The sequence below is a fragment of the Halichoerus grypus genome, chromosome 6 (assembly GCF_964656455.1).
Source record: "Halichoerus grypus chromosome 6, mHalGry1.hap1.1, whole genome shotgun sequence".
NCBI classification, from domain to species: Eukaryota; Metazoa; Chordata; class Mammalia; order Carnivora; family Phocidae; genus Halichoerus; species Halichoerus grypus.
In genome coordinates this window covers 24,683,009-24,699,506 of record NC_135717.1, presented here as the reverse complement: position 1 = coordinate 24,699,506, position 16,498 = coordinate 24,683,009, and the positions used below count along the sequence as shown (strand labels likewise).

Genomic DNA, 16,498 nt, shown 5'->3' with positions numbered 1-16,498 from the left:
AGTCTTGCAGGATTCCTGGGTCCCCACAGGGCAGATCCCTCCCACACCTAAGCTGGTGCAGGCTGGGACCTGGAAGCAGCAGCATACAGAGGCAGCAGGTCCATGGGATGCTGGATGGAACGGAGAGGAATGGTCTGGCAGGCAAGTGGAATCACCAGGCTGGGCTGCCCTCGGCGCCTTCCCCCTTCCCCAGCCACCTCACTAGCTCTGGCCCTGACCTCACCCTCCAGCAGGGCATGGGCAAGCCAGGCAGAGGTGGACACCTGGGCCCAAGGAAGGGTCCCTCCTCAGACCTCTGTGTTGTGCTTGTTGAACAGACAAAAGGAGTCACCCAGGGCCCCTGGAACCAGGGGGGAGAATCTGGCCCCAGAGTCCTCTCCAATGGGGCTTGGGGAGAATCATGGAGGGACAGCATTTAGCACTGGTTCATTCACAGAATAAAAGCACAACACAAGTCCCCTTGGATGCTGATGTCAGTTCATTACCCCAGCCACATACTGGGCGCTCACTCGGGGACTTGGAAGCAGGAGAGTAACGGATAGTAATTTAAAAGAACAAAAATGCTGGAATGTGAGCACTCCTGATGCTCTTAAAATCAATGTCCAACACTCCCCTCCTCACCCTCCCCATAGTGAGGAAACTGAGGCAGCCAGGGATGTGGCGAAGAAGACACAGTGGTTTCTGAGGCTTTTGCTGATTCCATCTGACCAAACTCCTTGTTCCGAAGGTCACTTCTTTTAATCTTGCCCGTGACGGTTTTGGGCAGCTCTGAGACAAATTCCACCTGGTCAAGGATAAAGCAAACCCATCCCAACTTAGTCCTGCTGTCATTTCTTACCAATGCCCCAGGCTCCTCCTCTGCCCCTGCACAGTCCCCCAGACGGGCTGGCACCATGTGGTGGCCCCAATAGGCTCCACCAAGGCATGTCAGGGTGTCCCCTGACCCGGGAAGTTGGATGCAGCCCTGTGACGTGCTCTGACCAGTGAGATGTGAGTGGGAGTGAGGCGTGCCACCTCGAACAGAACACTTGGGACAACTGGGTCTGGCATCCACTCTGGCCATCTCTTCTAGCACCTGGCAGTTACCTATGGTGGGTGTGGGTGCTCCTTTATCCTGGTCCCAGGAAGACCATGCGGACATGTGGCAGGAGCAAGAAAGATACTTCCCTAGTAGGAGCCACTAAGACGAGGGGCTCCTAGTTCCTCACAGTAACATCAGCCCATCCTAACTGGCATGCAGCCTCCAGTCTACTCTCTAGGAGGCAGCAGAGCCTTACATGTGAAGGACGAACTCTGTTTTCAGATACACTGGCTTTGAGTTCAGCTCTGCCCTTTTCTTCAGTCCAACCTCCGGCAATTTACTGTGAGTCTCTCAGCCTCCCCCATTTCCAGTCTGTCAAATGGATGCTTATGCCATCTCAGGTTTGGGGGGATTAAATGAAATAATACATGTAGAGCTTTGAGTCCAGCCCCTGGCACACATGTTCAATAAATATTAGCTATCTACCTTTGGGTAAACACTCAGAAAGCACAGCAATGTATTATTACAAAAGAAAGACACGTTAAATTTTTCACCCATGTATCCTTGCAAACGTGGTTTTTCAACAAGTCAGATAACATGTATATTTATTCACAGCCTGCTTTTTTCTCTTAATAATATATTTTTGTGATGTTTTTTATGTTACAAATAAGAGATCTGCATCATCTTTTTAAATTATAGGACAGCATTAATTACCACGAATAATTTAATCATTTCTCTATTGTTGGACATTTTCATAGTTCGCACATGGCACTGAAAACAAATGAGGTAGAAAAAAAACCTCTCAGAATGTATTTTATGCTACAATAAATATTATTTTGTTAACTTTTGTTTGTTATGTATCTATATATGTACTGGGCTTCAATTTAGAATATATTTCTTACTACAAATAATGTTTTTTACAAGTGTGGCAGTTGTTGACTTGAATGTCTTTTTCATATTGTGAAAGATTTCAAATAACCTTCTTGGATATTTCTAGGCTCTTGGCTGATTTTTTTCTGTAGGTTTTTTGTCAGCCTTTTTGTTTTCTGACACAGGATAGAGGTTTCCATGATTAAGATGGATCTCCCCTAAACCCCTAAGTTGAATGCTTCTTCGGTAGAGAAAAATGCTCATTCCATGGGCTACATCAGCTTCACCTCAGCGACCCTAGGAGATTTGGGGCAGCAGAGCCCAGGGCCCACTGGAGGGGACCAGACCCCATCCCTCTGCCCTCACTCACCTTCCTGGGGTACTTCTACGGGGCTGTCACTGACTTCACATGCTGCTGCAGCTCCTTGGTGAGCTGGTCCCGGCCATGGGAGAGGAATTCCGGGGTCAGGACAATAAATGCCTTCCCCACCTGCAGCACAGAACCAGAGTGGAGGCTCAGGGGGAGTGGCAACCAAGTGTAGAGTCTAAAAAGTCAATGTGTATTAAGTAAATGGAAAAACAAGTTGACAGTTGAGCCCCTGGAAAAGAACAGGACCAGTGTCCATACTTCCAATTTCTACTCTCTGCCTTGGAAAATTACTTCACCTCCCTCAGCCTCCATGTCCTTCTCTGATGTGGGGACAGCACGGCTTCATTCCTCAGGGCATGGCTCTCAAGATTCATCGAGATCATTCATATAAACCACGAAGCTCGTTTCAACTGATTTTTATTCCTATCATTATCATCACCATTTTCCCTATTATTGTAGGTAGAGTTCTGTGGGCATTAAATCAATGGTGGTGATTAACTACGTTCCTATTATTCATGTCGCTTCTACAGGGCACAGGGCCTTGTCCAGAGTAGGTGCTCAGCACACAGTGAATCAATGAATGCTTGCTCTGGAGCCAGACTGCTCAGATTCCCATTCTGGCTCCACCACTTAACAGCTTTGTGATCAGGCAACTTATTTAATCTCCTTATGCTTGTTTCTTTCCCTGTAAAAAAGGGTCTCAGAGTCCTTAATTAATGAGGTTGCTGTGAGGGGGGTGAAATGAGCCGGCAGGTAGGAAGGGCTCAGAAATTAGGAGATGGGCAGCAGTAGCCCCAGCTGCAAGCCACACTCACAAGCATCATGTTCTGTCACACATGGTTGAGGCCACACTGCTCTCTGGTGGCCACACAGTGTAAATGCACATGCACACCCCGGGGGCCCCCCTCCACCCTAGGTCCAAGGTTGGAGAGACAGGACCGGGAGGAAGGTTTCCCCGCACCTGCCTTGGTGCCCACACACAGACACGATGACCTCTGTGTCCTCCTCCTTACCTCCCTTCGAATTGGGTCCAGGCTGCTCACCACAGCTGATTCAGCCACAGCCGGGTGTTCGGCCAGGGCATTCTCCACCTCTGCGGGCCCGATGCGGTACCTGCAGGATCAATGGCTCCTTGGTTTCTGAGTGGCTGCCAGGGCCGGGTGACCCAGGCCCTCAAGTCTCATGTTTTGGAGGGTCACCTCGTCCCTTGTCACATAGGATAACTGTCACAGGAAGCCAGATACCTGTGCCCTGGCTCTGTCATGGGCCCCAAACGTGAAGAATGGGCACTCCGTGCTGAGAAATACAACACTCACATGCTCCCCAGAGTTTCTCACCTCACTGTCTCTGCTCAGGGAGGAGGGTGAATGTTTAGTCCTCCCCGAGCTCTGGGGCTGGGCTCAAGCAGCTTCCCTTGGCATGAAACCTAGTAGAAGCCTCGGCCTTTATCTTAAACATTCATGCAAATTCTGCATACTCTTCCCCATTATATTAGCATGTTTTAGAAATTTAAAAGGTAAACACACTCAACTTCCCTGAAATATCCAAGAGAACTTGTTACTCTGGTACAATGTGTCATTTTTTTTTTCTTCCAAATCACGTTAAGGTTTAGGGACGACTGACTTGGAGCCAGACAGCTTTGGTAAATCTTGGTTGTACCCAGCACTCTTTGAAACTTTAAGGAACTTTATTCACTAGTCAGTAACCCAGTTCCTTCATCTGTAAAATGGCAAAATTGCATCTACCTTCTAGCATTGAGAGCTGGGTTATATAAAGCACTGCAGAGTGTGCGTCCCCATAGTAAGTGCCTCATAAAGGTTTATGTTGTTGTTATCTATTATTAAAATTTTCAGTGATTGTTGTGTCCCATTAGAGGAGCCAAACATAGAGGAAGCTTCCTCAACCAAAAAGGGCCTAAGTAACGTCTTCCTTCCAAATTCCTTAAATTGCATAATGTCTCATTATGGTTCGCCTTGCAGACCTCTTGAACTACATTTTGATAGACTTTTCTGGATGCAGGGCTTGGGGGAGGTACACAGGTATCCCCAGAAAAGGGCCCCACGGACAGAGCTCTGTTCAGAGTTAGACTGAGCTAACCATCACCAAGCTTGGATGAATGTCAGAACAAGCTAGATCCCATGAGGCATGTGAGGGTGATGCCTCCCGGCTCAGGTCAGCCATACCTACCCAGAGGCATTGATGATGTCATCGTTCCTCCCCAGGAACCAGATGTAGCCCTCTTCATCCATAGTTGCTCTATCTCCAGAGTTGTAAAAGTCCCCACACGCCACTTCGGCTGTCTTTACTGGGTTGTCCTGCAAAGACAACAATACCCCTTTGTTGAAGGCAATGAGTTTAGAGATGATGAGCCACAACCTGGTGCTCAGATCTGGGTCTGGATCCCGCTCCTGGCTCTACTTGGCACCTGGGCAAGTTTTGTAATCTCTCTGAGTCTATTTTCATTATATCCAAGTACTCAATGAACACTACTTGTCAATTAGTGAACAATATTGAGCCAATTTTAAGGATAATTTCTTAAAGTAACAACTCACTTTTGTGTGGCACTCTAGTATAACAAAATTTCCACTAGAACATGGACCCTGTGTATTTTATTTACTTGTTCTCAGCTTAGCATTCACATAGTGCCTGGACAAATGAGAGGTGTCAATAAACTTTTGTTAAATGAATTTCCTTCCCAAAATACTACATCATCTGATCCTCCCAGAAAACCTACAAGGCTTTTATTTTTCTAATTAAACTGTTTATTTTAAGATCATTGTATATTTGCAGGGTACCTGGGTGGCTCATTCGGTTGGGCGGATAACTCTTGATTTCTGCTCAGGTCATAATCTCAGGGTTGTGAGATCGAGCCCTGTGTAGGGCTCTGCACTCAGCATGGAGCCTGCTTGAGATTCTCTGTCTCCCTCCACCCCTTCCCTAACTAATGCACACATGCATGAATACATGTTCTCTCTCTCTCTCTCAAATAAATAAATAAATCTTTTTTAAAAAGACAATTATATATTTGCATGCAGTTATAAGAAATAACACAGAGAGATCCTGTGTGCCACTTACTCAGTTTTCTCCAATGGTAGCATCTTGCAAAACTACAGTTCAATATCACAACCAGGATATTGACATTGCTACAGTCCACCAATCTCACTTAGATCTCCCAGTTTACTTTTACTTTTTTGTGTGTGTCTACGTGTATTTTATCAAATGTGCATCCCCCACCAGAGTCAAGTTACAGAAGACTCCCGTCATCCTGAGGATCTCCTGTGTTGCTCTTTTATATCTACACCCATCTCCCTCATCTTTTCCCTCCCTCCAAATCCCTAAGCCCTTGACAGGGACTGATCTATTCCCTAGTTTTATAATTTTGTCACTTTAAGAATGTTACATAAATGGAATCCTATAGTATGTAATCTTTTGGGACTAGCTCTGTTTTTATTTTTTTCACTCAGTATAATTTTCTGGAAATTCATCCAGCTTCTTATGTTCATCAATACTTTGTTCTATTTACTGCTAAATGGTACTTCATGTTATGGATGAACCACAGTTTGGGTGTCAACCCATTGAAGGGCATCTGGGTTGTTTCCAGTTTGGGGCTATTGTGAATAAAGCTGCTCTCAACATTCATGTGCAGGTTTTATGTGAGGCTAGATTTTTATAGGCCATAACAGAAGAAATGAATGCTCAGAGAAGCACAATAACTCACTCAAAGTCACTCAGCTGGTCAGTGGTAGGGTTGGTACTTGCTCCACAGCCTTTGTACTCAACCACTAAGCAATGTGTTGAGATCATCCCTCTCATGAAACACGAAATGATTTGAAAAGGGTCCAGGAAAAAAAAAACAAACAAACATTGAATGACATCCCATTTTAGGTTCCCTTCCAATTGTTCTGATTGTATTAAGGAGACTGTCTGACATGTTTTTAAAAGCTCTGGAACTACCAAGAGTAAGTTTCAGGACTGGAGCTTTTAGTGGGAACAGGGTTTAGCTAGAATTCAAGAAAAATTGTTTTGTTTGCATTGTAGTTATAGTTTAATTGCCTTCTGTTTTTGGCAAATCATACTGTTTTCCATTTGTGATACCGATTAACTTTTTAAAAAACATATGTTTTATTTTTTTAAAAGATTTTATTTATTTATTTGACAGAGAGAGACACAGCGAGAGAGGGAACACAAGCAAGGGGAGTGGGAGAGGGAGAAGCAGGCTTCCCGCGGAGCAGGGAGCCCGATGCGGGGCTCTATCCCAGGACCCTGGGATCATGACCTGAACCGAAGGCAGATGCTTAACGACTGAGCCACTCAGGTGCCCCCAAAAAACAGATGTTTTAAAGTAAAATAATGATTATTGTGTGCATCTTTTCTAACCTATCTGGGGGGCTGCCTGAAGGACAGGTGCAAGGAACTCACTTTATGTAACTCAGAAAAAAGCAGCAAGCACGGCTCATAGAAGCTACCAGGCAAACTACAAAAGTGAAGTTGCCTGAAGTAAGAGATTATGGGTGGAGATATACAATAGGCCATCAAGGTCTGGGGGAGATGCTGGAGTGAGTTTTGGGGGGGTTTTTGTTTTTTGTCTTTGAAATTAGGATGTTCAAGACAGCTATATGCATGGGGGAATTAAGACAGCCATGAACATGCCTGGGCAAGATGCATGCTCAGCAAAGTCCTGAGAAAACCTTAAGCTTTCATCTCAGGCTGATCCCTAGGCTCAGAGCAAGTCCAGCTAAGTGGTGAAGGAGTATCCCAGCACAGAGCCAATCTGCACAGTGGTTGTTCTCTCTTCTTTTTTGGTTGGTGATGTTTTTCTTTGTTCATTTGAGCTCCTGTCCCTCAAGGAAATCTCTGTCAAAACATTAACTGAACACGAGCTAAAGGATCAGAAACCTCAGTAATCACACATGACAAACAATAGTCTTTAAAGAATCTGCAAAAGTACCACAACAAAGGACTATGATAGCCTTCAACAGTCCAAAATCAAAAACAAAACAATGAAACCCCAGCAACCTCAACCCCCAGGGAAGTGGGAGAATCTGATTTCTAGAGTTCACTCATATGTGGAATTTAAGAAACAAAACAAATGAACATTGGGGAAAAAAGAGGGGAAAGCTAAGAAACTGACTCTTAACTGTAGAGAACAAAGTGATGGTAACCAGAGGGGGGGGGCAGGGGGATGGGTGAAATAGGTGATGGGGATTAAGGAGTGCACGCCTTAGGATGAGCACTGGCTGATGTATGTAAGTGATGAATCACTAAATTCTGTACCTGGAACTAATATTGCACTGTATGTTGACTAAGTGGAATTTAAATAAAAACTTGGAAGAAATAATAAGTCAAACGTGTTAAATGATCAAAAACTAAGAGAAAAAATGAACAAAGAACTAAAAAACAGAAAAAATTATATATGGACAAAAGAAATTAAAAAATGATTCTATTTAGAATAGCAACAAAATGAATATAATACTAAGAATAAATTTAGTCAAGAAAGTGAAAGACTTGTACACTGAAAAATAAAAATTTTTGCTGAAAGAAATGAAAGAAGGTATCAATAAATGGAAAGACATACTGTATTAATTGGAGACTTAATATTAAGATGACAATACTACCCAAAGCCATCTTCAGGTTCAATGCACTCCCTATCAAAATCTCAGTGGTATAGAAATATTCATCCTAAAATTCATATGAGATCTTGACGGATCCCAAATAGCCAAGACAATCTTTTAAAGGGAGAAGAAAGTTCTTCTTTTCAGGGAGAAGAGCTTACACTACTGATTTTTAAACTTACTGCAAAACTATAGATTTCATATGAAATCTTGACGGATCCCAGATAGCCAAGACAAACTTTTAAAGGGAGAAGAAAGTTCTTCTTTCCAGGGAGAAGAGCTTACACTACTGATTTTTAAACTTACTGCAAAACTATAGATTTCATATGAAATCTTGACAGATCCCAGATAGCCAAGACAATCTTTTAAAGGGAGAAGAAAGTTCTTCTTTCCAGGGAGAAGAGCTTACACTACTGATTTTTAAACTTACTGCAAAACTATACTGGAAATAATCTAAATGTCTATTAAGAAATTGATGGATATACAAAATATGGTACACCCATACAAAACTGGCATAAAAAAAAAAAAGACACATAGATGATTGGAATAAAATAGAGAACCCAGAAAGAAATCCTCACATATATTGTCAATGGCTTTTAGGCAAAAATGCCAAGACCATTCAGTGGGAAGAGTCAATCTTTTCAACAAATGGCACTGAGAAACTTAGATGTTCAGATGCAAACGAATGCAGTTACCTTATACACCATATACACAAATTAACTCAAAATGGATCAAAAACCTAAACACAAGAGCTAAAATTCTGAAACTCTTAGAAGAAAACATAGGGGGAAGTCTTCATGATTTTGGATTTGACAATTATTTATTGACTATGACACCGAAAGCACAGGAAACAAAAGAAAAAAATAGATAAAATGTTCCTCATCAAATTTTTAGAATTTTACTTGAAAGGACACTATCAAAAGAGTGAAAAGACAATGCACTGAATGGGAGAAAATATTTGCAAAGCATATATCTTATGAGGGGTTCATATTCAGAATATATAAAGAGCTCTTACAAATCAACAACAAAACAAACAACCCAATTTTAAAAATAGGCAAAGGACTTGAATAGACAATTCTCCAGAGAAGGTACACAAATGGCCAATAAGCACATGAAAAGATGCTCAACATCACTAGTCATTAGGGAGATGAAAATCAAAACCACAATGAGATACCACATCACATGCGGTAGAATGACTATTATACACACAAAACAAACAAACAAACCTGAAAATAACAAGGTTTAGCAAGGATATGGAGAAACCGGAACACTTGTACATTGCTGATAGAAATATAAAATGGTGCAGCCACTGTGGAAAACATTTTGGCAGTTCCTCAAAAAGTTAAATATAGGGGCGCCAGGGTGGCTCAGTCATTGGGCGTCTGCCTTTGGCTCGGGTCATGATCCCAGGGTCCTGGCATCAAGCCCCACATCAGGCTCCCTGCTCAGCGTGGAGTCTGCTTCTCCCTCTCCCACTCCCCCCTGCTTATATTCCCTCTTTCACTGTCTCGCTGTCTCTCTCTCTCTGTCAAATAAATAAATAAAATCTTTTAAAAAAAAGTTAAATATAGAATTACCATATGATGCAGCAATTCCACTTTCAGGTATATATCCAAAAGAAGTGAAAGCAGGAACTCAAAACGGATACTTGTACACCAATGTTCATTGCAGCATTATTCACAGTAGCCAAAAGATGGAAATAATCTAAATGTCTATTAAGAAATTGATGGATATACAAAATATGGTACACCCATACAATACCATTCAGCCTGAAAAAAAATGACATTTGGTCACACGCTACAACATGGATGAACCTTGAAAACATGTGCTAGGTGAGATAAGCCAGACACAAAAGGGCAAATGTTGTAAAATTCCACTTAATAGAGGTAACTAAAATAGGCAAATTCTTAAAGCCAAAAAGTGTATTAAAGGTTACCAAATGCTGGGGATATGAGGAGGAGGGGGGAGTTATTATTTAATGGGAACAGAGTCTCCATTTGGGATGGAAAAAATTTCTGGAGATGCATGGTGGTAACTGTACAATGTTGTGATTTACTCAGTGCTGCTGAATTGTATGCTTAAAAATGGTGAAAAGGGTAAATTTTATATATTTTACCTCAGTAAAGAAAAGAAAGGAAAAAAGCAAACAAATCTCAGTGGAGGAGTGACAACATATAGTCAAGAGAGCATGTGAAATGGGGTATATATCTACATAGGTGTGGGCATAGAGGAGGACATCTTTGTAAAATAAAATATGTTATTTCCAACTAAAAAAAAAACTGATGTTGCTCTGGACCATCCCAGTTTAATTTAACCAGAATCTCTATGGTTGGATCCAAGAATTATTTTTTTAAATCTTCTCAACTGATTCTAACATACAGGCAGGGTTGAGAACCACTGATCTATATATCTGTTACTCTGTTTATTTTCTCTTTTATCCAAGCCTAAAATCGTACTACTGTGAATTAAGGCTAGGGCCTGCATTATTTGCTTTTGGTCAATAATGGCACAAAAGGAGCAGCACCACCCACCCCCAAGGCATAGAGTGAGGCCAACAGGGACACCAACGGTTGTTCCTGTGGAGAAAGGAGACGGGTCTGAGATCAACTTCAAGGTCTGTCCACTCTCCCCTGACAATCTTGGAAGCTGAGAATTTGGTCAAGAGTTTCAGGTTTCCTTAGAGCCTGTCACAGTTTTATGTAATCCCTGGATCTTACGTAGGGTTTGGGAACCAAAAAGATGTGGGTTTGAATCCTAGACCTGCCATTTATTTGACGTGGGGAAAACATACAAAGCTTCCAATCTGCAGTTTCTTCCTCTGTGAAGCGGGGGCACCACTGTCCTCTCTGGAGGCTCAGCAAGGTTAACAGATTTGTGCACAGCCTGTTGGTAAGTGGGACTGTAGGATCTGAACTCAGTCAAAGCTTCCTGCATACTCAACCTCAAGAGATCATTGGATGGGCGCCTGGGTGGCTCAGTCGTTAGGCTTCTGCCTTCGGCTCAGGTCATGATCCCAGGGTCCCGGGATCAAGTCCCACATCGGGCTCCCTGCTCAGCGGGAAGCCTGCTTCTCCCTCTCCCACGCCCCCTGCTTGTGTTCCTTCTCTCACTGTGTCTTTCTCTGTCAAATAAATAAATAAAATCTTTAAAAAAAAAAAAAAGAGATCATTGGAACCCAAGTCTGGGGTGCTTCTTTCTACCCTGTCAGCACTTAAGTGTCAGACGGTTTCGGATAGGAAAGGATGTGAGAACACACTAGGAGCTTAGAGATTAGTTAGAAGAGGCTTCATTGTGTTGGAGTGACTGAACGGCGGTGTGAAGAAGGCTCGTGTTGCGGAGTTGTATCCACCCCCTTAGCACCCACACTGCTTCCTGAAGGGGTTTTGGGGGCCTGGAAGTGGGCAGGTGAGGATCACCACTTACTTCGTAGCCCATGAAGAGGCCAATGGGCTTGGTGGGCTTCATCCTGATGCCAGTGTTGCCTTCAGTGTTGAACGGCAGGCTGTTGCCCTTGTCGTCAATGATCTGGAACAACAGGCTGTGAATCCCACCCTGCAGGGCCACCCCAACACGCCTGCCCCACCCACACAGTACCGGACTATTTGTGTGACACTGGTGAGAATAAATGGGGGGAGGAGCCCTGTTGGGAAATAGATTACAGCTGTCAGAAGAGTTTGAAGTCAGGAAGTGGTGAAACCCAAGTTATGGGTCTACTGGTCTCATGGACATGCAGACGTGGCAAACGTGTCTTCAAGCTAGAAAACACAGATCAGGGAAAACTAGAAGCACCAGCTGATGGAGAGAGCTGCCAGGGCTCCCTCCAGGTGCTCTGGTCCCATCTGTTGTGTATGAGGCTTCCGGCTGCCAGGCTGAGCAGCATTCATGCCCAGGATACTGCAGTTCTCAACTGAAGCCTCCCCAGGAAATCGGCGGGAAAACAGGAGGAGAGGAAGAAGGACAACAACTGGGGTGGGGGTGGGGTGGAGTGGGCACAGCTGGTTCTGTCACCTGGTGTCCCACAATTGTCCAATCCCAGCTGAGCCCTAACTGCACCCAGCAAATGCCTTTAGGACCAGACCTGGACGTCGAAGGCGGGGGATGCCTTCCCCGATGGAACCCGGCTTGATCTTCATTCCACGGAGAGTGCCACAACTTACTCCCTATTCATAAAGGAAAGAAAATGGGGTTGGTCAAAGAGTCCAGGCTGATTACAAAGCATTAAGAACCACACACAGCATCCTCACTCATCCATGTCATTCGATGCTATGCAAAGAACCCTTATGGGGAAGCTAGAAGGCCCAGATTCTAGGTGCAAGGCATTGACCCAATTCTGGTCAGCAGATATTCACCACACCTGACATGGACTGGGCCTGTGCTAGCTCCTGGGGCTACCCGGTCCAGTGGGAGGGGCCAAAAAAGAAGCAAAGGGGTGAGCCCGGGGCTGTGGGCATGTAATGTGAGGTGTGGGGTACGCACTGTATGTCAGACATGTGTCCGTTTGTTAGAGGAAGGCCATGACATCATTTAACATTGACTCAGGCTGTTAAACAGTGATAGGAACACTGTCTCAACGACTCAGAGCTGTGCTGAGAATATTCAGACTGTGTTGTCCCCTCTGCTAGGCAACTGCCCCACCCCCATTTATCTTCCTGATGAACTTTATTCCTCCTTTATGGTACTCTAAAATATCTTTCTAAAGCTAAGCCAGACCAGGATTTGAATCTTTTTTTCTTCTTTTTAAGATTTTGTGTGTTTATTTGAGAGAGAGAAAAACGAGAGACAGAGTAGGGGTGGAGGGGGAGGGGCAGAGGGAGAGGGAGAAGCAGACTCCCCAGCTGAGCAGGGAGCCCAATGCGGGGCTCGATCCCAGGACCCCAGGACCACCACCCAAGCCAAAGGCAAATGCTTAACCGACTGAGCCACCCAAGGATTTGAATCTTGACTCCAGCTATGTGCCAATTAATCCCCTTTCATCTTCTCCTCTGTAAAGGGGGGTAATTACAACACTTAGCTCTCATAGTACCTGTGAGTGTGTGGAAAACTCTTCACACAGTGCCTGGCACACCAAGTTAGTTCCATAAACAGTTACAACTAGCTATTATCCTGGCCCCAAGAAAAGTCAGTTGGGAGATTCTCCTTCTGTAGTATTTCTTCCCACACTTCCATTGTAGCCAACAGAGCATTATACTTCTTTTTTTTAAAAATATTTATCCATTTATTTTAGAGAGAGAGAAAGAGCTCAAGAGTGCTTGAATGGGGTTTGGGGGGCAGAGGGAGAGAGAGTCTTAAGCAGACTCCCTGCTGAGCATGGAGCTCTATGCGGGGGCTCAATCCCACGACCCATGAGATCACCACCTAAGCTGAAACCAAGAGTCGGAAGCTCAACCCACTGAGCCAACCAGGAGCTCCCAATTATACTTATTTTTGCTTGTCTGTTTCCCTCAGTGGATAACAAGCATCCTGAGAATAGAGATTGCCCCATTCATCTCTACTATCCTAGCATCTAGGGCAACACTTACTTAAAAACAAGAGTAACGGCAAGGTGAGCATGTACAAGAGGTTGGACATTGTAGCCAGAGCTTTATATACTTCCTTTCATTTCCCTTATCACAACCCAGCGAGACTGGCTTATATTTCCATTTTGGAGACAGAGAAGCAGAGACTCTGGAAGGTTCAATGCTATGCCAATGGTCTTGAAGCCTGTAATTGGCAAGCTGAGATTTGAACTGGGGTCTGAGTTCCTGAGAGGGAAAGCTCTTTCTCCTTTGCTATGTTGCTGCTCACAGTACAGGCATGTGGAAAATGTTCCACAGATGAGTCAGTGGCTATGAAAATACTTTGTGAAATACAGCACCACCTGGGTATAAGGCAGTATTCTGTTGTTGCAAATAGTTGATACAAAGGAACCTGGATCATGGGTATATTGTAGTTCTCATCCCACCCTCCTCCTTGTCCAAATATAAACTATGAACCATACAAGAACTAACCTAGAGTCTTAATATTTCTTAGGCCTGGAAGCAGACCAATTAACTGATGATTTAAAAGCATATTTTTTTGCAAAAAAGTCAGACAAGTTATGTGAATTGAGGCTAAAATAGTCATTTTGCTCCAGCTCCTGAGGTGGTAGTCATCTGTCTGTCAGTTACAGGGATAACAAGGAGGCTGGGCAAAGTGGCCCAGCAACAGAAATGACTTGAGAATTGTGTTGGAAGAAAGATACCTGCCCCTGCCCCTACTATCATTAATAACGTTTTTGTGGTTCAAGACATGCCTGATACTCTGAATGCCCTGTCACCTGGCTAGTCAGTGATGCCTTTGGGAGTCACACTGTGTGTGTGTGTGTGTGTGTGTCTGTGTGTGTGTGTTGGTATATACAGGAAGTTTCTGCTCCCTCCCCCACTCTAGCTAGTGTCCCTCAATCAAACCTGTGTGCTGTCCACGTGAACACCAGAAATGAACTGCTGGGGCCAGCTCCTGGCTGCCTGTGGTTGCCACCCTAGGAAGGGATGAAGTAGGCAGGACTTGCAGATGGTGGGCTCCATGTAACTGGAGAGAACCTCCCATCCCGCCACCCTTCCTGGGCTCCCTAGAGCTAATGATCACAAGGATGGTAGCACCATGTCCTTACACCCCTTTTCAAAGTTTTGTCCAATAGTTTTCAGTACATTGGCCTCTTGACAAACTGATGAGCTGTGAATTGTCTTTGTGCAAATTGATTTGGGGCAAATTAGCCTAGAATTCTGAAGCCTCCCATTGGCTTCAAGCAATGCTGTGAGCAGAGTGGGGCCTCTGCACATACATGGTTCAGCTCGTCTGCTGGGCTCAGTGGCTCAGCACATCCTGACTGACCAAGAAAGTACCATCTACCTACTGTTTCTGACTGTCCGTAGACCTCGTAGAGCAGAAGACCTGTCCATTTTCTCCACTGCTCTTGATCCTCCGGCAGCAGAGCCTCCCCGCCAGCACTGCAGTGCTCCAGGGTAGGGAACCTGAGACTCAGGGGAAGGCAAAGTGACAAGAGAACTTGCAATCAGGCCTTGGATGTTCTGCCCCAGGCCCAGAGTGTTAAGAGCTCAGAGCCTCGTCATCTGGATCATTCATGCTTCTGCTTCCTCATGTTCTTACTTGCCTTTTGGGCAATTTGCTGGTGGTCAAAGCCAACTGGAAGTCACTCACTTCCTGTCAGTTCATGTTAACTCTTCTGGCAAGGGCTGGGTGGTGGTGGTGAGGCTAATGGGTTTGGATCAAAGGTTTGGATCAACTTTGGAAGTTGACATAAAAAGATGGCAAAGATGTATTTATCAGACCTTGTCTTCACATTCTCCGTGGCTATGAGGGGTATTTTATAAACTGTAATGTGATGGGGGATAAAATCCCAAGAGCATGTTAGGATGCTAACAGAACTGCATTGCCTTCTCTGAAGGGTAGGGTCATGTGAATTGAAGGGCTTTTGTATTTCTGAGCAGAGAATGCAAGTTAGAGGGTAGAAATGAATTGCCCAGGACATCAAGGAAGACTGGGATGCGTGTAAGAAAGGAGAGAAGGGTTATGGTAGCAGCCCTGAGAGAAAGAATTTCAGGGAGCCAAAAAGTTGGCTGTGAACATCTGTGGTAGGTACATTGCATGATGTAAATCCTCTTCTTCATTTTTCCCCATAAAATTTTCTGCTTATAAAAAAACAACCACAAAATAATGATGGATTCCCTGAAGGACGTGCGGAGAAGTGATTGAGGTCTGAGTACCAGGTGGCCTGGGGCTGAGCCGGGTCAGCTCTTGGGGATGAGAGAGGTAGCAGACATCTGGTTCACCTTCTCATCCTCATCACCCTGTCCTGGTACATCAGAGTCAGAGTCAGGGACAGGAGGGCTGAGTTCACTGAGGGTGTCTTCTTCATTCTTCTGTAGCTTTATCCAAAGTAGGTAAAATGGGCAGATTCTCTCATGCAGTCATTAGCTATGCTTTGGTTGTATTTTTACTGGGTTTGGACAAAGATCATCGACTGAGGAATGTTCAAAAAGTAGCTTAATATGAGCTTTGAAATACAGATGGAAACAGGATCCAAATCGCTTGAGGCTTCATGAATAAAATCAAACCTGTGTTTCAGAGTTAGCTTCATAAGGGTAGCCATAGAACACCTTAATATTTTAATTCTATATTTAAGACATGTTACTCTGATTTTTGAAGTAGCCGTTTTAATCTCAGACTCTTTAAAAGATACATAAATGCCCATAAGTTTCAAAGAGCAGATTTCAGTTTAGCTGAAATTAACCTGCAAACATGGGGAAATGCAAAACTAAAACTCTACAGTAAGATAACACTATATATCCATCAGATTGACAAAAATTAAAAACTCTGACAATAACAAATATTGCCAATGTTATGGAACAATGGGAATTCTCCTCTCCTGTTAATGGGAGCATTTCAATACTTCGGAAAATCGCATGGTAAAATGTCATGTCAGTGTGAACTAGCAATTCGTCTTCCAGAAAAATGCTACAGAAATGCATGCTTATATGCACCAGCGTACATGTACAAGAATCCAATGCAGCATGAATCACTAATAGCCCCAAAATGAAAACTACCCAGTGTCCATTAATGGTAGAACAGATAAAAAACACATGATGT

The 16,498-nt window shown here is 44.0% G+C and overlaps 1 protein-coding gene across 2 annotated transcripts; it reads right to left on the bottom strand.

Moving 5' to 3' along the window:
* Window positions 1-460: 460 nt before the first annotated feature.
* Window positions 461-12,039, bottom strand: LOC144382270 (acyl-coenzyme A synthetase ACSM1, mitochondrial-like). 2 transcript variants are annotated; one of them, XM_078074754.1, is made up of 6 exons: window positions 11,952-12,039; window positions 11,297-11,398; window positions 4,449-4,576; window positions 3,275-3,374; window positions 2,262-2,381; window positions 461-784 (listed from the first exon to the last, which is right to left on the bottom strand). In XM_078074754.1, the coding sequence occupies exons 2-5, from the start codon at window positions 11,336-11,338 to the stop codon at window positions 2,277-2,279; spliced, it is 375 nt and encodes a 124-aa protein (XP_077930880.1). In that variant the 5' UTR covers window positions 11,339-11,398; window positions 11,952-12,039; the 3' UTR covers window positions 461-784; window positions 2,262-2,276. The 2 variants fall into 2 exon arrangements, with proteins under 2 accessions (XP_077930880.1, XP_077930879.1); XM_078074753.1 differs by having other exon boundaries at window positions 11,297-12,039.
* Between the last annotated feature and the right edge of the window lie 4,459 nt (window positions 12,040-16,498).

What these genes read in the sequence shown, in the direction of transcription:
- LOC144382270 (XM_078074753.1), bottom strand. Translation starts at nt 11,338, where the DNA reads ATGAAGCCCACCAAGCCCATTGGCCTCTTCATGGGCTACGAA. An exon ending in GACATCATCAATGCCTCTGG is followed by an intron (nt 3,375 to 4,448) that starts GTAGGTATGGCT and finishes TTGATCCTGCAG; the next exon opens with GTACCGCATCGGGCCCGCAG. An exon ending in TGGACCCAATTCGAAGGGAG is followed by an intron (nt 2,382 to 3,274) that starts GTAAGGAGGAGG and finishes TCTGTGCTGCAG; the next exon opens with GTGGGGAAGGCATTTATTGT.